The sequence below is a fragment of the Camelina sativa genome, chromosome 17 (assembly GCF_000633955.1).
Source record: "Camelina sativa cultivar DH55 chromosome 17, Cs, whole genome shotgun sequence".
NCBI lineage: Eukaryota > Viridiplantae > Streptophyta > Magnoliopsida > Brassicales > Brassicaceae > Camelina > Camelina sativa.
Window position 1 is genome coordinate 12,502,717 of NC_025701.1, and position 25,560 is coordinate 12,528,276.

A 25,560-nucleotide genomic window follows, 5' to 3' on the forward strand; every position below is an offset into this window, starting at 1 on the left:
TTTGAGCAAGAGGGTCCCAAGAAAAGTGGAACAACAGCCCATTCACAAAACTCCACATGAGAAACAAAGGCTGAAAAAAATCTCAAGTCTACAAGTCTCTCTCTCTCTCTCTCTCTCTCTCTCTCTCTCTCTCTCTCTCTCTCTCTCTCTCTCTCTCTCTCTCTCTCTCTCTCTCTCTCTCTCTCTCTCTCTCTCTCTCTCTCTCTCTCTCTCTCTCTCTCTCTCTCTCTCTCTCTCTCTCTCTCTCTCTCTCTCTCTCTCTCTCTCTCTCTCTCTCTCTCTCTCTCTCTCTCTCTCTCTCTCTCTCTCTCTCTCTCTCTCTCTCTCTCTCTCTCTCTCTCTCTCTCTCTCTCTCTCTCTCTCTCTCTCTCTCTCTCTCTCTCTCTCTCTCTCTCTCTCTCTCTCTCTCTCTCTCTCTCTCTCTCTCTCTCTCTCTCTCTCTCTCTCTCTCTCTCTCTCTCTCTCTCTCTCTCTCTCTCTCTCTACTTCTAAATAGGAACATTTTTGTAGGAGGACCCCATAAACCCCAATATCTCTCCCAGGATTCTGCAAGTTGTTGAGAGTGATGTTGCTTCTTCACTTGTTTCTTGCCTTGTTTTCCCAGGATCCATGACCTAATATCTCCTCCATGATGCTCTGGGTTGGTTGAAGGTTTCTGCCATTTCTTAAAACATCTGTGCACTTCGTAGAATCCCGAACTTTAGCGTCATCAGTACTCTTCTGATGCTCTCCCGGAACAGTCTCATCTTTCTTTGCACAGTTGACTGCATCATGTGCAAGTTCAAAGGAAATGCACAAGTCATCTTCCCCGTTGAATCTCTCCACATTGTTCCCAGAAATTATATCCGTATATTTAACCTTTGAATTCATCGTGTGCTCATCATACAGTCCAGTGCCACTTTCTCTAGTATCAACATAGGCATCATCTTTGCTGCTATTACTGGCATCTTCTTCACCCTCTTCATGCTGGAGTGGATACACTTTCTCAGTCCCTTGATGAAAAGGAGACTCGATAGCAGAATCTTCTTCATCATATCGAGCACCCGAAGAGCCACCATAGCATCCATGCCACTCATCATCATCGCTATCAATGTCCAATATAAAAGTTCTGTTCTGGATGGCTCTTCTTCGAAGGACAAAAACATTAAAGTAGAAGCTAACTATCTCTTTCTGAGTTCGGGAACAAAACGCAGCTTCCAAGTGCTTCCAAAAGTTCCGACCTGATGTAACAGGATTGGAATAAACAACCTCATGAAAAAGTTGTGCATCTTCATCACTCCAGTTCCATGCAACTTCTTCCCCCATATCACATAAGCCCAGGTCTTTAAATCTCTCAATTCCAAACGTCTTAACTAATTCTTCTCTAGCTTCTTGGATGTGTTGACACACACACCTGACAGAACCCCTATCCTGGCAGACACAGAACTTTCTACCCTTCCCTACTATGTCATCCATATGTGCAGATGTATTCAAAGCAGGCATGGGAACAACACACGTACCACACAGCTTCTGACCATCAGCACGTTCAATAATGTGATTTTGAACCGACATGCCTGTGGGTTCTATACACCCAGTCTGACTACCTTCCCATTCAGGAATTTCGGCTTGAAAACCTGGTCCGACGGGCACTTGCTTTCTGGCAGGTTGATCCATGAGAAAAGAATAGAAAGTCGCAACAGGAGCAAACACTCTTGGAGGTACATCCAGCTCGAAATACTTTCCAGAATGGGGAGAGTACGTTGCTTCTCTTCCACCACAACCGTTTGTAACCCATGAAAGAGTATCATCCATGTCATGACTGGGGTAAACAAAATTGGACTCTTCATCAAACATATCACCATTAGATGATTCACAGCCTTGTGACTTACATAGATTTCCCTCATTCACTATTGTCCAGTAACCCCATTCAAAAGAGACAGCAAATAACATAAGCAGGTTTATTCTTTCAAAACAAGAGTAAATCCTGCGAAGAAGTTATTAATTACACATAATATTTACCCATGGCAACAGGTTTCTGGAAAACAGCATGGCGAGGACCAACTTCTTCAAACTGAGTTGACTTATCAGCATAGCCAAGCTGTCTAGAATGTTTGAGCGGGAGCTCATGAAATTTCTCATCTTCAAAAGGGCGCTTGAATCCCATTTTTCGACCTGCATAATGGGTGATAAATTGCAGTAAACTCTAAGAAAGAATAAGAAAATGAACATAGAATTCACACCATGAATCCTTATAAATGAAACAGTAGATCAACAACATGCGCATTTGGACAATCCTTATGTAGGATGGCTCACTATCTAAGTTCTTTCTCCTTGAGACAATAACTATACATTACTACATTAGCATGATACACTTTAACAGACATGCAACACCACAACAACAAACTAACACAATTACTAACGCTAAATAAGACTTAATGTCCAGTTCAAACAAGAATTAATGTCCAGTTAACATGAATGTTATTTACCTTTCTAAAGGGGTAAAGCTCGGATAAGGTTTCAGGCCAACACCACAAAGGATAGAACCAAACTAGAACTTCACCAGAAGAATCAATACGATAAACTAGGGATAGCCAATAGGAATTTTAGGCGTTTAGAAGCTTAAGCTAGATAAAAAATCGAAAATCCCCAAATCAGAAAAAACCCTAAACCCCAGAATCCGGCCTACCCAAAAAAATTAACCAAAGCAGGTGTTGAATGGATAAGAATTGACAAAATCTATACAAATCAAGAGAAAGCCCTCTAATAATTTATAGATCTAGGAAGCCCTGCGGTAAATCGGAAACTATGAACCCTAGATCTTAATCGGAGACTAAAAACATGAAATTGACATCAAATTCAATAGGGGTATTTATAAAAATAGATGTAAATAACGAAATGAAACGATGAATCGAGATATTAAACAACTAGAGACGAGATGAACAACCCTAACCCTAGATTTTTTTCTGACAAACGAAATAGAACAAAATTGGTACCAATAGATAGAGGGAAACGAGAATAAGATGAATATACAGATCAATTGCAAGATTAATTGAAAAATTCCCAGTTTAAAAAAAAAAAGGATAAAAATTTATGAATTTACGATGAACAAAATTTGGGGAAGAAGACGAGAGGAGATAATATCGAAAAAAGTGGATACGGTTTCGTGGATCTATTTTTTAAAACAATTCAAATTTGACCCGCAAAAATCCCTAAAATCAAGCTGGACCCCAAATTTAAAAGCAGTACATTTTTCAATCTAGTCCTTATGGTTTTGTAATATTTACACATTATTCCCTAATTCTTTTCGATGCCACAATTAAACTCCGATTTTGTTGGAGATATTTACCATATATTAATTAGTCTAATCATGGTTAACGCATAAATTGAAAGATATAATAATATTTTAATTCATATTCTATTCCAACTTAGGGAGATTCAGAATCAGCAGATACATATCATTTGTTTCAGCTTGGTAACAATGAGAGAATCAGATATTAAAACGAATCTTAATACTATATTATAAGTTTATAACTATAGAAATGACATAATAGTTTGGTCCAAGTTTGGGCACATTCATGCCACAGCAGGCATGTCCTTGAGCCATGAATCAAGTGGTTTACCAATAGAGTATACGATAAACCCAATCTCACGCAGCTTCACTGCATCAACGACGTTTCTACCATCGAACACAAAAGCAGGTTTCTGCATATGGTCAAAGATCTTCTTGAAGTCCAAGGATTTGAACTCATCCCACTCGGTTAAGACACAAAGGCCGTGCGCATCTTTTGTTGCTTCGTAAGCATCTGAGACGACTTCTACTTGCTCTGAGATACCTTCAGCTTTAATCTGCTGGAGAGGAACCGCGTGGTCCCAGTCAAACCTAGCCATGGAAAGATCTTTTCTGATCTGTTCTTCAAGGACTTGTGGGTCGTATATCCTCAGCTTGGCCTTGTCAGCAACTAATCTGTTGCAAACATCAATGGCTGGAGTCTCTCTCGTGTCACCTGTGTCCTTCTTGAAAGCAAAACCTAGGATGGCGATTTTCTTGCCTGAGACTGTGTTAAACATTGAAGAAACAACCCGGTTTGCAAAACGGATTTTCTGATAGTCGTTCACCTTAATGACTTGTTTCCAGTAATTAGCTGCTTCAGGCAAGCCGTTGCACTCACAGATATAGATAAGATTTAAGATGTCCTTTTGGAAACATGATCCACCAAAACCAACACTAGCATTCAAGAACTTGGGACCAATTCTAGAATCTGTACCCACGGCATGCGCAACTTGTGTGACATCAGCACCGGTTGCCTCACATAGAGCTGACATGGCATTGACAGATGATATCCTCTGAGCCAAGAACGCATTTGCTGCAAGCTTAGAGAGCTCAGCAGACCAGAGGTTTGTGCAAATGATCTGTTCCACTGGAACCCAATGAGCATAAACAGCTTTCAAAGCTTCAATAGCCTTTTGCCCAGCAGCTGTATCCCTACCACCAATTAGCACACGGTCAGGATTATAAAGGTCCTTAATTGCAGTACCCTCCGCAAGAAACTCCGGGTTAGAGAGAATCTGAAACTCAATGCCTTTGCTGTTATGTATCAGTATCTTCTCGATAGCTTCTGCTGTTCTCACAGGAACCGTGGATTTCTCAACAACGATCTTGCTAGATTTGGAGACATCAGCGATCATCCGAGCAGCACTCTCCCAGTAAGTAAGATCAGCAGCTTTGCCAGCACCAAGACCTTGTGTTTTAGTTGGCGTGTTGACTGAGACAAACACAATGTCACTCTCAAAGACATGTTTCTCCACATCTGTGCTAAAGAAGAGGTTTTTCCCTCTGCATTGTTTCACCACATCGTCCAAGCCTGGCTCGTAAATAGGAAGCCGATCACTGTTCCAAGCATTGATCCTTGGTTCAGAGATATCCACAACAGCTACTTCAATCTCAGGACACTTGAGAGCCATCACTGCCATGGTCGGACCACCCACGTAGCCAGCCCCAATGCAACATATCTTCACCATCTCTGAATTTCAAAACTTCTCCTGACACTACAAAGCCATGATATACAGTCGACGAGAGTTGAAATTAGTCAATTATACAAAAGACGAAACCTTTAATAGAAACAACAATGTAACAATTGCTCCAACAGCTACAAGTCGATGATGGCAACAACAGATACTGATGTAATTACTCCAGTAGATTAACCAATCATAATAAAGTTATATAAACACCTTGTAAGCTTAGATCTATGATATATTTCAAAAAAAACATATTTCAGATAACGTTTGGAAAATATAAAGCAATGCACTTGGGATCAATCTGGTTCTTGTGATCACAACAAACATATAAAAACACAATCTTTGGTTTGTACGATCTAAGAACAAAACAAAAACAAACCCATCTTCGATATAAACGCGTGAGCGAGAACGACCGACAAAAACGAAAAAAAAAATCTCATCTTTCGAAACAGAGGATGATCTAAAAAGACGATACATTTACGAAGGAGAGATCAAAATTCAGAAATTTACCTTGAGAGAGAGTTGGGGCTTGTTGTTGCGGTGAAGAATGAGAGAGAGAGAAAGCAAAAAAGAGAGACTGTAGCGGCGAAGACGAAGGAAGGAATGAGGAGAAGAAGATTGTAAAATAAATACGCTGCTCTCTCTGTATCTCTGCTCTGTCTCACCCACTTGACTTGCACATTTCTACCTTTTTATTTATTGCGCTCTCAAGATAATCCCCACACGCTTTTTTTTTTTTTCTTTGTTGTGGGTTCAATTATTTATAGATCCCTACTTAAATAATTTTGGTTAACAAATTTTACTTACCAAAAGATAAGTAAGACGTTTAATTAAACCTTTTTTTGGGATTAAGATTCACTCTTGTAGACTTATCTCTTGCTTTTATAATTGTAACACTAAGCTAAATTGGCAACCAAATGGATTTTGCTTGAGTGGGATTATCATTATCATTATAAAGATGAGTTAAATACGGTATTATCTTTGCATATATATAGTAGCTAATTGAAGATATACACCGAAGGGTAATATATTTTGTTTTTACCAACTTAGATGATAATCATGAACGTTTGCTTTAGACATGTCTTTTTGAATAGATGGATGACAAGTAACTTCCAATGATGTTTTTGTGCTTTTCTTGTTTTTGTCAAACAATATAATTTGAAGATTCCAAACCGTATGATAATGTATCGACAAAAATATAAAAACCACTAGAGTACAAGTCTTGTTTTAAATACTATATTTTTCTAAACTGAAATTCATAACTAAATCAGAACTTTTTGTATACATTATGCTGCGATATATATGGAAATCATCAAGAAGTGGAGTTCAAGAAAGAAGTGAACCATTGAACAGAGTCCTTAGGGTATCTCTTGAGGTTGTCTCCATAATCAACGAAGTAGAGACCAAACCTTGAGCTGTAACCTGCTGCCCATTCCCAATTGTCCAATAGCGACCATACAAAGTACCCTTTCACATTGCATCCATCCTCTGTTATAGAAGCTTGTAAGTTTGAGAGATAATCATGATGGTATTTGATTCTTTTTGCATCTTTGAGAGCATCTTTTCTTGAGATTAGAAAATTGTTTGAGTCGTCCATTCCTACACAAAACAAACATTACAATATTTTCAAATTCTCTTTCTTGTCTAGGGAGTTTCAAATATGTGTGTTTTTCCTTAATTACCGTTTTCAGTGATAAAGACTGGAGGGTTTCCATATCTATGTTTGATGTAATTCATCAAGCTTCTCATCCCTCTAGGCACTATGTACAACCATATCGAATTTGCCTGTTCACGACATCAACAAAAATATTACAAGTTTAGAAAGTTTTGAATTTGAATAACTAAGTACGAGTCAGAAACGTTTCTTACCCTATCTCCAATTGCGCTTAAACCCTTGAACGCTGAAATTTTACAGCAAAAGAAGATGAATTATTATCAGATTTTCATGACTAGGGTTTACGTGAGAGAGAAGTATAAGTATTTACGTAGAGTGACGGTTCCAGAGTCAGAAATGGCGTCGTGTAGAAGCGTGCCGATGAGATTAGTGTTGTTGTGCCTTGCGTAGTACGTTGTGTAGTGATTAATCCCTACATAATCTAGAGAACCCTTCACCAAAGCAGACTGAGATTTCGTAAACAATGGTAATCTGCTTCCGACTCTGCTTCTCATCGAACTCGGGTAATCCCCAAACATCAACGGATCCAAAAACCTAATCAAGATCATATTAGATATATAACTTGTCACTTAATATAGATTATGGAACACAATAATTAGTCATTTACCAGCCAAGTTGAAAGTCTTGAGCTCTTTGTGCAGCTTCAATGTCCTCTGTCTTGTTTGACTCCGGTTCGAACCACATTACATCAAATGCTATCCCTAACGAACCTCCTTGTTTTGCCTAATCATAATATTATATATACATCAAAACTACATCTAATTAACGTCATGTTTGTTTCCAATATAGTAATGTCTTACCTTATACTTTTTCCTGTAGATATCGGATACGGTGGCGTGAGTGAGAAGAACATTGTGACCGACGATGTAAGGTTCAGTGGATGAGTTTCCTGAACGACAAGTGAGCTTAAAAAGAATGCTGCAACGGCCAGGAGCTTGTAGGCCAACGTCATAGCCTTGTATCGCGAATGTGTGTGGTTCGTTGAATGTAAGCCAGTGCTTCACTCTATCTCCAAATCTCTGGAAACAAACCTCAGCATACGCTGCAAAATCATTTCTACAAAAATATTGCCTTGTGAAATTAGTTTCTTTAGCTATGTAATAGTTTTATTGAATGTTTTAGTATGGATCGTTACGTGATTTGTGGGCTTAGCCAACCGAAATATTCATCATGGAGTGCCTGAGGAAGGTCCCAATGGTACAGAGTCACGTACGGCTCGATCCCTACAATTATATTTGTTTATATTACAAGTGGAACTCAGACAAACCACAATTAGATAGTTTTTTAAAAACATGATATTCGTATATAAATAGATGACTACCGTAGAATTTGAGATTATTATAAGACTTATTAAGACCCCTCAAAATCATGCAACAGGAAAATAAAAAATAAATACCTTTAGCAAGTAAAGCATCTATGAGTTTGTTGTAGTGATCGATTCCAGCTTCGTTTATTTGTCCCGTGCCATCTGTAAACCATACATACATAGTATTATATATCATCACGCTTTGAGTTTTTAAAGATTTCATATTTCGTACTTGTATAGTAACATTACATTACTCAATGTAAAGTAGATTCTAAAACAAAACAAACACAACAAAATTAGAAAAAAAAAAAAAAACATACTTGGAAAGATGCGGGACCAAGAAATGGAGAATCTGTAAGCATCCATTCCCATGTTCTTCATAAGTTGTACATCTTCCTGCCCTCACCATAATTTTCAATTAATCAAAACCTCATTTATTAAAAATTTGGAAATGTAAAAAATGATTGATGATTTGGTTAATTAAATTTGTTGGGGATATTAACTTCGTAACGATGGTACTGATCAACAGCAACATCAGCATTGCTAAAATCGGTGATTTTACCAAAAGTGTGGGAGAATGTGTCCCATATCGTCGGACCTCTGCCATCTGCGTTTACTGCTCCTTCGTGCTGCAGTCATTATTGATTTCATTAAATTTTATTATAACATAGGTCGTTCATCTATACTTCATACTAGCTAATACTAGTATTTGCATATTCAATTCAGGTATTTTAACAAGTAACAACTCAGCTCAAATTCCAGCCAGGAAAAAAAAAAAAGGTGTCCGAAACATTAATTGGGTGTGCTTGGTTAGGTGAGAGACCGAAAGACTTTGATTTCAACTTGACTTTGGTGATAATGGAATTGGAAAATAAAAAGAAGAAAAATAAAGATAAAGGTGAAGATTGTAAAAATGTGCAAAAGAATGGGTCGTTGTTTGAAAAAAAAAAAGCTAATATGTTTTTGGAAAAAAACCTAAAATTTGGAAAAACCGAAACCACAAGAAGATAGGAGTAACTATTGGCTACCCGTGATTGATGAACATAAGCATGGCCTGGTTTACGCGTCATGCACTCGTTTGTTTATCAAATTCATATGGACCAGAACTTATAAGAAAACAAAAAACACATTCAACACACACGCTTCTGTATAATTTTGACATAAAATATACATTTTCAGATATGATGACTGCATTGTATTACACTATTACTCCATTATATAAAATTAAAGTTTTAGTCTTAATTGGTTCTCCAACTACAAGAGAAGATGTGGGATTTTGCTTTTTCTTGTTTTTTAAAGAAAAGTTTTTGATATAGGGAGAATAAAAACATATCACATGTGATCTTTTATATATTCTGATGTGACCTAAGTGCTGAATATTTAATTTTGTTTTTCAGTTTTCGTTAAAACTTAAAAGGAAACGATACATAACTTTAAACTAAAATTAATGGAAAACAAAGAAAAAAAAAGTGGAGAGAGTGGAAGAGAGGAGAGGGGGGACCTGAAAAGCAGAAGAAGCAGTTCCAAAGACAAAGCCCTTTGGAAAACTGCCTCTGGAAATGTCCGCACAGATACATGTCTTATGCATCAACAACATCATCATTACCATCATCATCATCTTTGGTATCACCATGATGGATCTACTTGGGGCCATATCTCTTCCTTCAATATGTTTTCTTCTCCGGCCAGTCACCTATATATTTTGTATGTGGAGATGGAAGGAAACTGTTTTGGATAAATAAGAAAGAAGTAAGAGAGAGACCAACGAGAAGAGAAAAGAAAGAAAAAGAGGAGTGCAAGTGAGAAATAAAGCTATGTAAGGACTACTGCTATATATAGGAGAGGGGAAAGAAAAGAGTTATGAAAATCTTCGGATCTTTAACTAAAAAAATAAACAAATTATAATTTGATTGATAACCACCGTTGCAAAAAAAAACAATTAGGAAGAAAAAAACATTTCTAGAAGTAAATTGAAGTATACATTATCAATCAATCAAGTGAAATGGATCATATTGATGTAAATTGTTTCGATCGAATCAAAATTAGATCACTCTCCCTATAAGCATTGAATCTTGTCAACTTTTAAATAGGTACCTATATCACATTGATTTTTTGCTAATTTTTTTATTATTATTTTTTTTTTTTTTATGTGCAAAAGCTAAGTTTTTTTTATAACTAAAATCAGTTCTATTTTCTTATTATTTTGCTTTGTTATGAATTAAAATCTTCAACATGTTAGGATATCTAATATATATATATATATATGAATGTTATATATATCTATATTAACATTTTTGAAGTACATTTTGTGTTCTACCATTTTAGTTTTACTTATTTAAAAGTTATTTATAACATTAATCCCTAAAATTCTGGAAAATTAACCAATAACTAAAACAGAAAATTCCTAAAATATTTCTACTATTACTTTCTGTTTTCTTTTATTTTTTTAAAAACAAAATTATCACTTTAAGAACCATATCAAGAACAAAAATCCTAAACTTCCCTAAAACCATTGTAACAATTATTCAAAAAAAAAAATGATTATTCCTTTTTTTGGTTAGTGGTATCTTAGATATTTTGCTTGGTGTTTATTACATTAATTCAATTACAATAATGTTTTCTAAAAAATCCCCTATATATTAATAGGAAAACATTTTGGCCAAAAAACTGATGTGTCAGTATTATAGAGCAGTATTATAGAGCTCTAAAGCCAATTTGAGTTTTAACTCTTACCTTCCACATTATTTACATTAATTTACCATGATTTAATTCCCAACAAATTTTATTAAATTGTGCAAATCACAAAATCAATTTAATATTAATAACATCTTCATCAGTAAGATTAATATATATATCAAAAATTAATATATAAATGACTCAATTGGTTATTGTTATCACACATATTTTTTTATTATCCAAATCATTACATTTGTAATTCAATATTTTATATTTAAATATTTATTTTGACAATGCTAAAAAAGGCACTTAGGCTTTTTAGTTGATCAAATATTGACAAAATTTTTAAAAAGAACATGATAGATTTTCACTTAAATGATTTTAAAATCTTTTTTTTTTTGATAATCCAGGTATCCAAAGCCCAGTGGGCCCTGACTAGCCCACTAGCCCGAAAGCTTGGCGTGCATCCCGAAGGGGGCAAGAGTGGTTCTTGGAGACCGCATAGCCTAATGTTAAATAATCAATTATAAAAATAACAAAAAAAAATAACAATTAATCCTGCGTAAAGCGCGGGTGTACTACCTATATCCCTTGAAATCAAATATTTCTTAATTTTTCCTTTAGTATAATTGTATAAATATGAAGTATAACCAACAATTAAATTATATATTAACTCACTTAGATTGGTTCGATCCTATGATAATTGATATTAAATTCTTTGAAAGTTAATAATTTTATTTTTAATCATTGATTATAAAAATATAACACCGTGTTAAAACCTAGTATATCAATTATTATTGAAGTCATGAGAAAGTGAACATTTAATCACTTACCACATTAGTTAACTCGATAATATAAAAAACAATAACTACAGTAAAACTATTTTAAAACCGTAGTATGTATTTGCTCTTCGATTGGTAGATTTACATCCAAATTCCGAAGGTAGAGAACGAAAAAAATCCATAAATAGAATTTTGCTTTTCCGAATATAATGTGTTTATAAAACAAAAGAAAACAAAACTAATGTGTTTATGCTTTAAGACAAGAGAGATCATCATGGGATCGTGAGATTGGAGCGTTGTGTTATCGTGTGAGATAATGTGAAAATGTGGCTCCCCCTATTATATAATTTTTGTTCCCATTTGCTTTTTCCAAAGAGTTCTCTTAGCATCCTAGTTAATCTTTGGTTTAGTGCGAATGGAAAAGATGACAATAAAACAATAATAATAATATAAATCACACTATTGCTAGAAAAAATGGAAGACAATTGAAAAATAAAACACAACAAGTAGATAAAATGTGATCAACTCATTAGCTTTTAATTCATTTGTTATTTTATCAACCAACTTAAAGCAACAAAACTAGCAAATTTGAAATATTTTATAAATTTAATCTCATAAGATATTTTTTATTTATTTAAAAGATTCAATTTTTTTTTAATACGTGTAGTACATCAAAGTAATCCAATTGAAAAATATTTTTTTATAGTTTATTATTATTTATTTTGTTAAGATCTTAAACATAGTTGCTTGGTAGGATATCTAATTTTTTTGGGTCAACTTTAAGGACATGTATTATTTTATTAAAACATTAAAAAGAAAAGATAGGTGTTGACTTCACTGACTATCATAATATTATGTAAAGACTTATGGCTAAGATATATTATTTTCAAAGACTTATGGCTAAAATATGTTCATTATGTTCTTTAACTTAATAGTAAAGTAAATCACCATTGTCTAGATGTTGTCTGTCTATTGGTAAGAATAACTCAACAATATTTCCGTGTACACCGTCGTTGTTGCTCACTGGTTCGTAGATCTCAAACGTAATGGAACAAAAACATTTCCTTTTAAGAGAAAAACATTTCAATTTTTTCTACGTACACGAATTTTTCCTTTTCCAAATCTAAAGTCATGTGTTATGTAATACTTGTTGGTTATATACGTGTGCGTACGTACNAAAAGATAGGTGTTGACTTGACTGACTATCATAATATTATGTAAAGACTTATGGCTAAGATATATTATTTTCAAAGACTTATGGCTAAAATATGTTCATTATGTTCTTTAACTTAATAGTAAAGTAAATCACCATTGTCTAGATGTTGTCTGTCTATTGGTAAGAATAACTCAACAATATTTCCGTGTACACCGTCGTTGTTGCTCACTGGTTCGTAGATCTCAAACGTAATGGAACAAAAACATTTCCTTTTAAGAGAAAAACATTTCAATTTTTTCTACGTACACGAATTTTTCCTTTTCCAAATCTAAAGTCATGTGTTATGTAATACTTGTTGGTTATATACGTGTGCGTACGTACGTGGTTAAGTAGGAGATTAATTTGATTAATTTTTAGTTAATAAAATATAGAAGTTCACTAGTGGGAATTATTGTGGCTCGTGTCTCCCATTAGTTGCTTATTTTTAGGTTCTCATGTTTGAGGCGTATGTCACGTATCGAGTTATTATTTTGGTTTGATACACAATGTAGCTATGTACATATGGGGAGTTTTGCACAATTATCCACTTCTGATGCAACGTATATATCTTGGTGTTTCTGTTTAATTAAAACACGTTAGTAATTTTTGCCGTGTTCTCGTTTTTCTTTACAAATTTTACATTTTAATTTGCTTTTTTTTTTTCTTTTATCAAAGAGGGATTTGTTGCTTTTGTTAGTAGATAACCCAAATAGACTTGTGAAAGTTTGTGATAAACTCGAACTTTTAGCAACTTTAATCTACACTGTTGAATGTTCTTAGGTATAATTGTTTGTACGTAAATATTAGAAGAATACATCATACACATGATTGTTTTTGTATATTTTCACAGTATTACACGTTAATAAATTTTAATTTTGCAGTCATCCTCACTGTTTGCGGATTGCGGTTACAGTATATATAAAGTCTTGTGTTCCCATTTGCTTTGTCCAAAAGTATTTATATTCGGATTTTATTCTCTACACCAAATCCTTTTTTATTCAATATATTCCTCACAAACAAATTTTCTTCTGGAATGAATAAGGTTGTTGTAGTCTAATACTTATGATATAAGTATGATTTCATCGGACTAATCAAGGAAGAAGAAGAAGCCACACAAGTGGGAAGTGGGAACTATTAGCTCGTGAAGTCATTGCTTGTGTTTGAAATTTGGTTACGCGACAACAAATCTCAATATTTATTGTTTCTTTAATAAAAAGTGGATGGAGGATTGGGGGTTTGGGCAATTATCATATCAATCATAGGATTATATGCGTTTGCTAGATTCACACTACCAAGTAACAAGTCAACAACGCACACTACACTCGTCTCTTTCCTCTGTTCTTCTTTTTCATATGCATTTACGATATCCGTTTACACACTTGTGTGTTCACATGTATGACCATTGTTTATTTAGAAACGATTTCTTGCGATGTTAGCAAACCTCTCTAAGCCTCGTCCACGTTCAGAAGCTTAGAAACCAAAATGGCAAACTCTGACTTTCCCAAAGCCAAAGTATCTAACGACGAGCTACTAATATCAGAGTTGAGATATGACTTATTCAGAAATCAACACCGACATATATTATAGCCTTTGGAACAATTCATTATTCAACTGAGAAGACTTTTTAACAATTTGTAAAACCATTTCGGCCAACAAAGGCTGTGTTTTTTTTAGGTTACAGTAGCAACTTCCATAAAGAGTAGCAGAGAAGAGTTCTGTCAGTTCTTCCTTCCCTCTGATAAGATAATGTGATATCCGTGCCTACAATGCAATTGCCGTACACTCATATTCATCATACACTAATATATAAGCAAAATTCAGATTGAAGAAAGAAGAGATAGGATGTGGGCATACGTTGATTTGAAGGGTGCACTGGTGACTCCAACAGGTGTGTTAAAGGCGACATCTTGGAATGGTCCTGCCATCTTTCCACGAGGGAACCATCCAAGATCTCCTCCTTTTTTCCCTGATGGGCACTCCGAGTACTCTGCTGCTATCTGAGATAGTTCCATGCACAAAAAATCGTGTTCAGATTCTGTCCACCATTCATTACACACATCTATAGAAGTATAGCTAACCGAAAATAAAACTTATAGGTCTCGAGAAAGCAATGAACTATGAGGTATTGAAATGGGTTTTCAGCAGATGCCACAGCTAGAGATGGAATAACAATACTATCTGAACTATCTTACATTGATGTTTTTTATCCCATAGACAAAGTAATAAAAAGAAGAAGAAGGAATTTCACCTTTGCAAATTCAGCAGGAGGAACCTTGTCTCCATTGCTCAACCAACCATCCTGCAACTTTTTGTAGGCCTCGTTGATCTTGCCTTGCTTTTCGCACAAAACATGTCTTGCTGTATAATAAAGCCATCTCAGTTCGATGTTGTGGAACCACAAGCGCTCAAGTAGGCACAGAAATGAATAGAAAAAGGAACAAACCTTTAACATAAGTGCAAGTCCCGAGACCATCAGCGGCTTTTCCTGCTTTGCCTTTACCCTTGGCGGGTGCTTCATCACTGCCACTTGCTTGCTTTCCTTTACCCTTCCCACCAGCTTTTGCGTCACCCTTCCCCATTTACTTAAAACTGTAAGAAACAACCTAAGATTAAGCTTACCACCACCATCAGATTTCAAGGGTTTTAACATCTCACACAACTTGTAAACCCTGGAAATGAAACCCTAAACCCCCTAAACCCTGAAACAACTCCAGTGGAAATTCAATGTAGATTTAAAGCCAAATAATACAAGTGACTTGGAATCTATACTGGAACCAAATATAGAATTATTAAGGCATTTAATCAAACACTTAGTAAGCATGGATCCATTTAGATGATCAAAACACAAACAAGATTACAGATTAAAAAAAAAGCGTACTTTAACATTTTGACTATTGAAACACGAGGAACCCAAAATAGAATCAGTGCGTCCAAACACATGATGATATCTCAAATGGTAAATCAATGATCCTAGGCTGAAGATGTAGCGCAACTAACACAAACCCCAGTTTTCAATTTCTAGGCTAAAAACAAAACAAAAAAACAGAGAATTTGACCAACTAATAACAAAACCAATCGGAGAAAACACAAAGGAGACTCTATCAACTGAGACAATAGACCATGAAAACAGATTGAGAAGCTAAGGAAATTTACAAAGACGAGAACTTTACCTTGAGATTCTTCTTCTTTCAGATTGAACAATCGAGACTCGAGAGCATCCGAGTGAGAGAGAGAAAGAGAGATTTGTTTGTTAAAGTCTCTCGTGCAAATTAGAATATGGGCTCGGCCCATTATTATGTGACTCGGGCTTCGGTTCTCTTAAGTATGAACCCCCATGATGAAATTGATAAGATGTTAATTTTTCTATTAATCTTTATTTGTACACTAATTCATTATTACCAGGTTAATTGTTGTCTTCCCCTCTCAACTACATCAATTGTAGTATTCTTCTCATAGTCTCTATTTTAGTTGAAAAAAGTAATCTTTATCCATATAAAAAGCATGTTATTAAAATCAACTACTACTAAAATATGGTGTACATGTCATCTATCTACGCTTCAACATTTTTAAAAGATTAACTAGAAATCTAGCTTTTGTTGATCTTATTAGGATAAATGAAGTAGATGTAAGTGACTTGTCTAAGATCTTTTGCGTATTGTTGATGATCAGGTTTAGTTTCATTAATCTTTTAAAGATTAACTAGAAATCTTGCTTTTGTTGATCTTATGGTGATTAGAGTCGATCTATATTTTGTGATTTTAAAATCATAAGCTATAAATGTGTGAGAATCATTCTTCTGGTCTTCCAACTGTTAAATTGTTTCCTCGTTAAGCATAAAACCCCAAAGCTCAAAGCTAACCAAACACGTTACTTTTCATATCAAGTAACAAGTTAACAAAACAGCGCAAGAGCTTGAGAAAAGAAATGTCTTATATTAGCTTAAAGAAATGTGTTATATTAGCTTACAAGTGCAATAACATTATCAAATAGAGGACAGAATAAAACAAAAAATGGCTCAATATCGCATAATACAACAGCGCAAGAGCTTAAACCAACACTAACTAAGGCTTCCCAAAAATCTTCTTGAATCATTATGGGTCTTTGTTCCTTTATCAGTATCTTGGAGCTGCACCATCAAAATCACAAAAGTGAAATTCAAATAAGCTAATACCAAGTAGCATTATATTCAAATGTTCACAGTCGAAGAGATGATACAATGCATACCCCCACATACATGATTGTTGCTTGCTTCAGGCAACTTCTCTATTGAGTACTTGCATTGCGTCACATACATGATTACTAGCTTTAAAACATAATGAAGTTAACATTCTGTAAAACAAAAAAAAATGAAGTTAACATCCAAGGATTACAGCAATGGATATCACCAAGCATTCATACCAAATTACTAGCTTTACCTTGAGAAACCTTCGCTTTAGATCTCTGTCACAAGTAAGCCACTATGAAGCACTTGTGCTGGTATATCACAGAAGAAATAATCAAAAGAAAGAAGATTAGACTATATGCATAAACAGCACATCTCCTTGGAGAAACAGGACACATAAGTAAACAAAGCCAGAGCCGAGGCATTACCAGAGTAACTCTGTCCACAAGACAGTCATCAGCAGGTGTCCCTTTGTGTACACAAAGGTGGTCTTTCAAATCGGGGAGATCCTTCACAATCCTATCCAAACAGCTCATATTTTGCGTACAAACAGTCCATCATTCCCTTCTCAAGATCAATCAATAAGATAAAACAGAAGAAACCAAGATTAAAAAAGGGTTATCCATTTGCACCATAACAACAATCAAAGTCCACCAAGACAAACATCAACCAAAGTCGATCAGCTTTATCATGCACATTCCGATTACAGCTCTATAGGTCATGCAAGTGATTTTTATTATTACCTTATTTCTGGATGGAGAAGTTGATGAAATTAGTATCCCACCAAAACCCAAAAAAAAACGCCCTGAAGGAACACACAATTGGACTGATACCAAAAAATTCACAAATAAAAATCCAAAATTTCTAAGAAGAATCCAAAATATCACGAAAGCACAACAAAAAAAAGGAAGGGCTTACACGTTTCTCGGAAGTTCAGTGAGGTACTGTGGTCCCTCTTGTTTGGATTCAGAACCTCTTCCTTGTAACTGAAGATAAGTATCCATTAATAAACTCCCAGTAATAAAAAAAAACCCTAAAGACATCAAATTTAAAGGAAGAAGAGTCGTTGTTTTACTTACTGCTTTGTGGCTTATCATCTTTTCCATTACAGCAAACTTTTGAGTTTTGAGCAGAGAGAGTGAGAAAGAGATTAGTTTGTTCAAATTAGGGGTTTAGTATTTTAACCGAACCAAACCGGATCAAATTAAACCGAACCAAACCGAGTTGATGTGGGCTTGGCCCACACACGAAGCTCTGATGAGTCTTCTCTTCTCTGACGGCGTCTCTGCATAAACCGGCGATGCTCAAGGAAGGATGCTGAGAGAGAGTTACAAAATGGAAGATGATGAGGAGCCACCGATGGCTATCCAAATCCAACCGGATGTTTCAGTTGGCGTCAGCGTCATCACTGGCTATCTCGGCGCGGGAAAATCCACCGTAAGCAATGATAAAGTTTATTCCTTTCAATGATTTAAGGTGTTGGGTTTTGGTTTTTGATTGTCGATTTGTTTTTGGCCGCAGCTTGTGAATTATATACTGAATGGGAAACATGGGAAGAGAATCGCTGTGATTTTGAATGAGTTTGGGGAAGAGATTGGTGTTGAGAGGGCTTTATGATTAACGATAGAGATGAAGGTGCCATTGTTGAGGAATGGGTTGAGCTCGCTAATGGCTGTGTTTGCTGTACTGTTAAGCATAGCCTTGTTCAAGCTCTCGAGCAGCTTGTTCAGAGAAAAGACAGGTGCTTTTTTTTATTTCTCTATACTGTAACGAACTCTGAACTGTTCAGCTCGTGAAACCCTCAAATTTATGATCTTTTGCTTAATTTCTAGACTCTCTGAGATATTCTTGATGATCTAAGATTTGGTAAAGGCTTTATGTACTTTGTTCTGTTCTCTTTTTTTAGTCCTCTTTACTGTAACGAACTCTGAACTGTTTTTCTGAGTTGTTGTTGCTAACTACTGCCTGCATTTTGGAGAAAAGAATGCATATTTGATTCTGCTTTTGGTTTTTCATATGCAGACTTGATCATATATTGCTGGAGACTACAGGTTTAGCAAATCCGGCTCCACTGGCTTCTATCCTTTGGTTGGATGAGCAGTTAGAATCAGAAGTCAAGCTTGACTGCATTGTTACTGTGAGTAGTGAACTCTTAAATCTGATTCACTTCTCCTTTGTTAAGCTTGACACTGCTTTATAGTTCTAGTATCATCTTGTGCACAGCGTTGTGTTATCCAGACTAATATAAGAAATTTAGAATTATAGCTAGTGATTCATTCTTTTTTCTGGTTACTTCTTTATAGCATATGTGTCAAGTTGCATACTCTCTCCCTGGTTCCAGTTGTTTTAGTGCTTAGGAATTAATGTTGTAATGCCTTTACTGACTTAGCTGCTTGAACAGGTTGGGGATGCAAAAAATCTTCGTTTTCAGCTCAATGAGCGCCGTGATACATCCTCGTTTCCTGAGGCTTTTAATCAAATAGCATTTGCGGTAATCATATTGTTTGACTCAACCAATTGGTACACTAATTTATCGCCTTCCGCATCTTCCATCTCACCTCATCATGACGAGATTGTTTTGGTTTTGTATTGTAGGACACAATAATAATGAACAAGGTCGACTTGATTTCTCAAGAGGAATCTGATGAATTAGAGAAGGAGATTCATTCCATCAACTCGCTCGCCAATGTGATCCGATCTGTTAGGTGCCAAGTTGATTTGTCCAATATATTAAACTGCCAGGCATATGATTCAACTGTTAAGTCTCTGAAACCTGTTTTCTCTTCTTTGTTCGATTACTACTTGTTCTTTTTGTCTGTAAAAACTGAACCTTTTTTTCCCTGTTCACTGTTGAAATCAGCATGTTAGTCGTCTGGAATCACTGCTGGAAGCAAATAAATCATTAACGACGACAGATCTTCATGATAGTGGAGTAAGGACTCTATGCATCAGCGAACCGCAACCTATAAACCTTGATAAGGTAGCAAATATATCAAACATTCTTGGACAACTAGTTAAGAAAACAGTGTTCTTCGTGATACACCAACTTGTTCTCGGGTTGACAGGTTCGTTTATGGCTGGAGGAGATTCTGTGGGATAAGAAATTGGAGATGGATATATACCGTTGCAAGGCTGTGTTAAGCATTCAAAACTCAGACCAGCTGCATATATTGCAGGTAATGTAGTCATTAATTAAGGTCTTGTGATCCTCCTCAGTATGTTCTTCACATTCTTGTTTGTTATTGAATATGCGTACGTAGGCTGTTAGAGAGATATATGAGATTGTGCCAGCGAGAAAATGGAGCGAGGAAGAGAGCCGGACGAACAAAATAGTATTTATAGGTCATATCTCCTTTTTTGCATCATTGCTCCCAACACTCTCTTTTTCTCTCTGTTTGCTGATTCAAGTAACTGAAATATGTATATATACAGGACACAAACTGGATGAAGAAGTTCTTAGAAGCGGACTAGGAGATTGCAGACCCTAAAGGAAAACGCAAACTTGCAGTGACACAACCAGATTGGTCTATTTTGGTTTTTCTCGTATCTGGCGTTTAAGTCTTACCGTCATGCACAATACTTTTATGAACTATCAATCGTAAACTTGATCAGTTTATGTATTATAAATATGTAACAACTGTGTAAGGTTTATTTAGTTAGTTTTTTTCAGTTAATTATGGAGTTATCATTACTTACCTAAAATATCTCCTACATTTATAATTAACCGTATATTGCTGATTAGAATCTCTATCGTATATTCGTATGTATAAATAAGAAGATCTGCTTTTTAGGGTTTCGAAAGAATTAGAGCGATTGATCGATCATGATAACACGCAGCAAAGAGACCAAAATCTTTGATCAACTCCCTACGGACCTAGTGATCGAGATATTTAGGCGGTTGCCTTTAAAAACTGTAGCTAGGTGTCTCACACTATCCAAGTCATGTGCAACAACTATCCGCAGTCGAAGTTTCTTAACATCATATCCGTGGCAGCCTTGTACCCTAATCGCTTTCGCCCGGCCCCTTCACATCGCTAACCGCAAAAAGTTGCACTTCTTCTTGTCGTCTTTCTCATCATCAACGTCGTCGTTCTATCACGCTTGAGTACATGTCCGTCCCTATGTCCTGATGAGTTATGGTACAATTATAATCATGCTAATGGATTGATAAGCATTGGATATGGTCAAGAGCATGTAGTAGCTAACCCCAGCACTGGTCGTTTCATATCTTTACCAAGAGTCAGAAGAAGGGGAAGGGACAATGTCGTAAAAAGTTTTTTCGGGTATGATCCAGTTAGTGATCAATACAAAGTCTTGTCCATGACGGAAAGACGTGATGACCATCAACAAGACCCATCATCTCACCATCAAGTGTTCACATTGGGAGGAAAAAAGCAATGGAAAATGCTGGATTGTAGCATTCCTGATCACCGTCCTTGGTCTAACGGTGTGTGCATAGATGGTGTTGTGTATTATGTTGCTAAAACGGGGCAAGGTATGTCACAACTGAGCATAATGAGATTTGAACTGAGGGCTGACAGTTTGAATCTTTTTACTAGTTTACCTGAAGAGATTCAAACACCAAGTCTACATAGTGACACTTTGATGAACTACAAGGGGAAACTAGCCATAGCTACTGAATTCAGTACAGCATTTACATTTGATGTGTGGGTTATGGATCTGGATGGTGAAAAACATGAACCCTTGAAGAAAATAACTTTTACTACTATCGAACTTAAGCAACGCTTTTGCGTCAGAGGCACTACTCTCATACGGGTGAGTTTATCTTCGCACCATGGCGCTATTATGCTGAATTTTTTGGTGATTTTATTGTCATCTATTACAATCCCGACAAGAATAGTATTAAAAAGATTAAGATTGACGTTTCAGCAGACTCTGATGAGTTCAAAAGTTGTTTTATAAGCGCTATAGTTTTTTCGGATTACCTAGAGAGTTTTAGGTTGTTGTCAGAGAGACAATTCATGATTTGATTACCCATATAATCTTATATTATTTCTTTTTACTTTCGTTGATTACTCAGTCTGTTGATCTGTTAGTTTTATTTCATAAACAATGTCACCATTTCTTTCTAAAATCAGTTGGACTTTTTTCTCTTTGTCTGCTTGTTCGAGACAAGACAACCATTGCTTTCCAAACAAACAAAAAACTTCAAATTTGTATTTACAATATCAGAATATTGCGTATTGTCTATAACTTCATAAATTTATCTATCTCTCCTTCTCTCTCTTGTACTCATCTTCTCTCCATACCTCTGAAATATATCAGCCAAATCAAACAAGCTCACTTCTCTAAGTTTCTTAGCCATCTCTTCAAACATAACCACACCTTCCTCATTAGAATAACACTGCAAGAACTTGCTGTAATCAAATCTAGGAACTTCAAGCCCTCTCTTGAACGTTCTCTCAACATACTTCGTTGCTTCCAACTGTTTCCCTGCCTTGATCATACCTCCAACGAATATCGTATCGAAATTCACTAACGGGTCTGGTCCTTTCCTTCCTCTTCTCCCCATATGTCCTTGCAGCAACATAAGATACGTATGCATTATCGGCTCACACCCTCTCTCTATCATCTTCCTGAAAACTTCAGTCGCTTCACTTGCACGTTTAATCTTCACATTCCCTTTAATCAACGCATGATAGATACTTATATCCAGATTCTCAATCCCTTCCACAATCTTATACGCCTCTGCAACTCTTCGTTTAACCAACAGACCATAAATTATATCCCCCAAAGTTAAGTTATCCACCTGAACACCTCTCTCACGCATTTCCTCCAACACATTAAGTGCCAGATCAATCCTACCATTGTTACACAACCAACCAATCATAACCCTGTAGAAAGACACATCCAAATCACCACCTCTCTTCGAAACCAACACATAAAAGACCTTAGAAGCTTCATCGAACTGGTTCTGCTTCAAAAAGGTCTCCATAATCTTTTTACCAGCTTCAACATCAACCTCAAACCCTTGATCCATCATCAAATTCCAAAGCTTAGCAGCTTCAATCAAATCACCAACATCACAATACCCTTGTATCATCGTCCTGTAAGTAACCTCATCAGGTTTAATAAACTCCTTCAGCTTATTAACAACAAACTTAGCTTCTTCAACAAGCTTCTCTTTACACAGAGTCTCCACTCCTCTGTTCATCGTTCCCACATTATACAAATACCCAAACTTATTCATCAGATGAAAAAAGGTTACACATTTATTCAACTCACGAGCAGAAGCAAGCGTTTTCAACACAATCCGAAACGTTTTATCATTAACCAATTTGCGTTTCCCGAACTCTTGAGCTAATTCCCAGAAAAGATCCATGTTTCTCGATTTCCCAATGATTCCGAGCATTTTGTTAGTGGTGGTGGAGGTGTGTGCGAAATCGGGGTGGTGGGTTTGAGAATAAAGGAAGAAACGGTGTACCGGACGCCATGAGAGTGGGAAATTGTTGCAGACTTGGAGGAAGAATTCGTGAGTTAGTTGAAATTTTGTGGAGGAGAGGTTTGAGATGAGACGTGAATCAGGAGAGTGTTGTTGTTGGTAGAGGATTGTACAGACTCGGAGGAGATGGTCTTGGTTTATCGGTGTGATGGAACTCGGTTTAGTTAAGTCGGTGAAGAATCGTCGAATTGGGTTTCTGATGTTTATCATCATCCTCCGAGAAGAAACGACGGCGATAGCCATAATGTTTGCCGGCGAGTGTAGAAAATAAAAAGATGAGACTAAAAACTAAATTAGGGCGTATTAATGAAAAAAGAATGAAAAAGAAATGGAGATGCGGGGGATCGAACCCCGTGCCTCTCGCATGCAAAGCGAGCGCTCTACCATTTGAGCTACATCCCCATTGATGTTCATAATCGTAATTACAACTATATTAAACAAAACGGTGTCGTGACGAAGCGAAAAGGTCGTTAAGTTAGTTAGGAGGAACAGCGAAGAAAAACCCAGGAATTGCGGGAGACACAGAGAGGCGAGCTTCGGATCTCAAGGTTGAGATTTAGTCTTCTTCCGCCATTTGCGAATCATCTTCAGTACTCTCTTTTTATACTTCTCTCTTTCCCTCCCTTCTCTTCCGAAATCGTTTTTTTATATATTCTTTTTATTTATCTATCTCACGTAGGAATCCAAAACAACACATACCCTTATATCAAGATCTCTGTTTTTCAGACAGATCATCAGAACAAAATGTCATCGTCAGGATCCGACAAAGAGAGAGAGACTTTTGTCTATATGGCTAAGCTCTCCGAGCAAGCCGAGCGATACGACGGTAACACAATCTCTTTATTATGTCGATTTTAATTTACATATATATCTCTGTAAATATTGAGGGTTTGGTGTAATGTAATATAATGTGCAGAGATGGTGGAGACGATGAAGAAAGTGGCGAGAGTGAACAGCGAGCTGACGGTGGAAGAGAGGAATCTGTTGTCGGTTGGTTACAAGAACGTGATCGGGGCGAGAAGAGCTTCGTGGAGGATAATGTCGTCGATCGAGCAGAAGGAAGAGTCCAAAGGTAATGAGTCGAACGTGAAACACATCAAGGGTTATCGCCAAAAGGTAGAAGATGAGCTCGCCAACATTTGTCAAGACATTCTCAACATCATTGATCAGCATCTCATCCCTCACGCTACCTCAGGGGAAGCCACCGTCTTCTACTACAAGATGTGATATAACATTAAAAACACACTCTTCTTCATTCCTTGCATCATCATCATCTGCAAATGAAACTCAATTTTTTTTTTTTATCTGGAAATTTATAGGAAAGGAGATTATTACCGTTACTTGGCTGAGTTTAAGACCGAGCAAGAGAGAAAGGAAGCCGCTGAACAGTCTCTCAAAGGCTATGAGGTATTCGATATGTTTGTTTCTTTCTTAATACTTGCAGTTTAGGAGAACTTTGGTCTGATGCATTTATCTTGATTAGGCTGCAACACAAGCTGCAAGTACTGAGCTTCCTTCGACCCATCCGATTCGTCTTGGTCTTGCACTTAACTTCTCTGTTTTCTACTATGAGATCATGAACTCTCCTGAAAGGTCTCAATCTAAAACATCAATTATATAAATATACCATCAAGTGTTCAACTTTGTTGTGATATGGTTTCTAGAAAACTGTTGCAGAGCTTGCCATTTGGCTAAGCAAGCCTTCGATGAGGCCATTGCGGAGTTGGATACTCTAAGCGAGGAGTCGTACAAGGACAGCACTTTGATCATGCAGCTCCTCAGAGACAACCTCACTCTCTGGACTTCTGATCTTCCTGAAGATGGAGGTCTGTCTAAATATCACACAGCACACATGATGTCTTGAAATGTGCAAAGCTTAAGCAATGTTTTTGTTATGTTTTCAGGAGAAGACAACGTCAAGACTGACGAACCCAAACAAGAACAGGCTAAACCTGCCGAAGCCACTGAGGTAAGTCACCTTAATATACCAATTGTATGAATTGTTCTGGCTGGTTCAAAGCTCAATGTTGTTTTGTTTGTTTGTTTCAGAACTGATCAAAGGGCTTGGAAGTTGAATGAGATTAGATTCGATGCCCAGAAGGGGGGAGGCAAATTCCTTCAAATTCCATAGCTTGGTTTCATCAGGAAGATGGGATCAGAGACAATTGAATTCAATCCTATATTGTTTCTGTTTTTTTGTATTACTTTTCTTCTTTATTTGTTGTCAAATTTCATGTCTTCAATATTTTATGGTATGCAATTATATTATGATTTGATCAGATATGCTTCTGCCGTTATACATTTCC

At 36.4% G+C, this 25,560-nt stretch overlaps 6 protein-coding genes, 1 long non-coding RNA gene, 1 other non-coding gene and 2 pseudogenes across 8 annotated transcripts; 3 read left to right on the plus strand and 7 right to left on the minus strand.

Moving 5' to 3' along the window:
- On the minus strand, nt 433-3,165 carry LOC104756885. Its single transcript, XM_010479542.2, has 3 exons — nt 2,466-3,165; nt 1,999-2,151; nt 433-1,886 (listed from the first exon to the last, which is right to left on the minus strand). Exons 2-3 carry the CDS (start codon nt 2,141-2,143, stop codon nt 577-579), a joined length of 1,455 nt encoding a protein of 484 aa, XP_010477844.1. The 5' UTR covers nt 2,144-2,151; nt 2,466-3,165; the 3' UTR covers nt 433-576.
- On the minus strand, nt 3,474-5,719 carry LOC104756886 (UDP-glucose 6-dehydrogenase 1-like). The gene is made up of 2 exons (XM_010479543.2): nt 5,506-5,719; nt 3,474-5,025 (listed from the first exon to the last, which is right to left on the minus strand). Exon 2 carries the CDS (start codon nt 4,996-4,998, stop codon nt 3,553-3,555), a length of 1,446 nt encoding a protein of 481 aa, XP_010477845.1. The 5' UTR covers nt 4,999-5,025; nt 5,506-5,719; the 3' UTR covers nt 3,474-3,552.
- Nucleotides 6,155-9,813, minus strand: LOC104756887 (beta-glucosidase 40-like). The gene is made up of 11 exons (XM_010479544.2): nt 9,478-9,813; nt 8,480-8,605; nt 8,297-8,372; nt 8,067-8,138; nt 7,806-7,893; nt 7,471-7,726; nt 7,278-7,393; nt 6,981-7,204; nt 6,865-6,896; nt 6,678-6,780; nt 6,155-6,594 (listed from the first exon to the last, which is right to left on the minus strand). The coding sequence occupies exons 1-11, from the start codon at nt 9,628-9,630 to the stop codon at nt 6,308-6,310; spliced, it is 1,533 nt and encodes a 510-aa protein (XP_010477846.1). The 5' UTR covers nt 9,631-9,813; the 3' UTR covers nt 6,155-6,307.
- Nucleotides 14,184-15,899, minus strand: LOC104756888 (peptidyl-prolyl cis-trans isomerase NIMA-interacting 4-like). Its single transcript, XM_010479545.2, has 5 exons — nt 15,800-15,899; nt 15,073-15,218; nt 14,878-14,987; nt 14,484-14,626; nt 14,184-14,390 (listed from the first exon to the last, which is right to left on the minus strand). Exons 2-5 carry the CDS (start codon nt 15,206-15,208, stop codon nt 14,348-14,350), a joined length of 432 nt encoding a protein of 143 aa, XP_010477847.1. The 5' UTR covers nt 15,209-15,218; nt 15,800-15,899; the 3' UTR covers nt 14,184-14,347.
- Nucleotides 16,545-17,611, minus strand: LOC104756889. The gene is made up of 5 exons (XR_762339.2): nt 17,535-17,611; nt 17,220-17,355; nt 17,045-17,102; nt 16,854-16,958; nt 16,545-16,755 (listed from the first exon to the last, which is right to left on the minus strand). It is a non-coding gene; the product is annotated as an uncharacterized LOC104756889 (long non-coding RNA).
- On the plus strand, nt 18,003-20,465 carry LOC104756890 (annotated as a pseudogene).
- Nucleotides 20,615-21,782, plus strand: LOC109129887 (annotated as a pseudogene).
- Nucleotides 21,896-23,591, minus strand: LOC104756891 (putative pentatricopeptide repeat-containing protein At1g26500). Its single transcript, XM_010479546.2, has one exon. It carries the CDS (start codon nt 23,495-23,497, stop codon nt 22,016-22,018), a length of 1,482 nt encoding a protein of 493 aa, XP_010477848.1. The 5' UTR covers nt 23,498-23,591; the 3' UTR covers nt 21,896-22,015.
- Nucleotides 23,584-23,656, minus strand: TRNAA-UGC. The gene has a single exon. It is a non-coding gene; the product is annotated as a tRNA-Ala (tRNA).
- Nucleotides 23,915-25,533, plus strand: LOC104756892 (14-3-3-like protein GF14 iota). Its single transcript, XM_010479547.1, has 7 exons — nt 23,915-24,080; nt 24,171-24,477; nt 24,574-24,661; nt 24,738-24,847; nt 24,932-25,080; nt 25,159-25,223; nt 25,304-25,533. The coding sequence occupies exons 1-7, from the start codon at nt 23,999-24,001 to the stop codon at nt 25,307-25,309; spliced, it is 807 nt and encodes a 268-aa protein (XP_010477849.1). The 5' UTR covers nt 23,915-23,998; the 3' UTR covers nt 25,310-25,533.

Bases quoted from the DNA above. Each gene is read 5' to 3' on its own strand.
- LOC104756892 (XM_010479547.1), top strand. From the start codon at position 23,999: ATGTCATCGTCAGGATCCGACAAAGAGAGAGAGACTTTTGTCTATATG. The intron at 24,478-24,573 runs GTGATATAACAT...GGAAATTTATAG, and splicing joins ACCGTCTTCTACTACAAGAT to GAAAGGAGATTATTACCGTT. The intron at 24,848-24,931 runs GTCTCAATCTAA...AAACTGTTGCAG, and splicing joins ATCATGAACTCTCCTGAAAG to AGCTTGCCATTTGGCTAAGC.
- LOC104756885 (XM_010479542.2), bottom strand. From the start codon at position 2,143: ATGGGATTCAAGCGCCCTTTTGAAGATGAGAAATTTCATGAGCTCCCG. The intron at 1,887-1,998 runs GTAAATATTATG...ACTGGACAATAG, and splicing joins CCAGAAACCTGTTGCCATGG to TGAATGAGGGAAATCTATGT.
- LOC104756887 (XM_010479544.2), bottom strand. From the start codon at position 9,630: ATGGCCCCAAGTAGATCCATCATGGTGATACCAAAGATGATGATGATG. The intron at 8,373-8,479 runs GTTAATATCCCC...TGGTGAGGGCAG, and splicing joins ATCAGTACCATCGTTACGAA to GAAGATGTACAACTTATGAA. The intron at 8,139-8,296 runs GTATGTTTTTTT...TATGGTTTACAG, and splicing joins TTGGTCCCGCATCTTTCCAA to ATGGCACGGGACAAATAAAC.
- LOC104756888 (XM_010479545.2), bottom strand. From the start codon at position 15,208: ATGGGGAAGGGTGACGCAAAAGCTGGTGGGAAGGGTAAAGGAAAGCAA. The intron at 14,988-15,072 runs GTTTGTTCCTTT...TTTATTATACAG, and splicing joins GACTTGCACTTATGTTAAAG to CAAGACATGTTTTGTGCGAA. The intron at 14,627-14,877 runs GTGAAATTCCTT...GAACTATCTCAG, and splicing joins CTCCTGCTGAATTTGCAAAG to ATAGCAGCAGAGTACTCGGA.
- LOC104756886 (XM_010479543.2), bottom strand. From the start codon at position 4,998: ATGGTGAAGATATGTTGCATTGGGGCTGGCTACGTGGGTGGTCCGACC.
- LOC104756891 (XM_010479546.2), bottom strand. From the start codon at position 23,497: ATGGCTATCGCCGTCGTTTCTTCTCGGAGGATGATGATAAACATCAGA.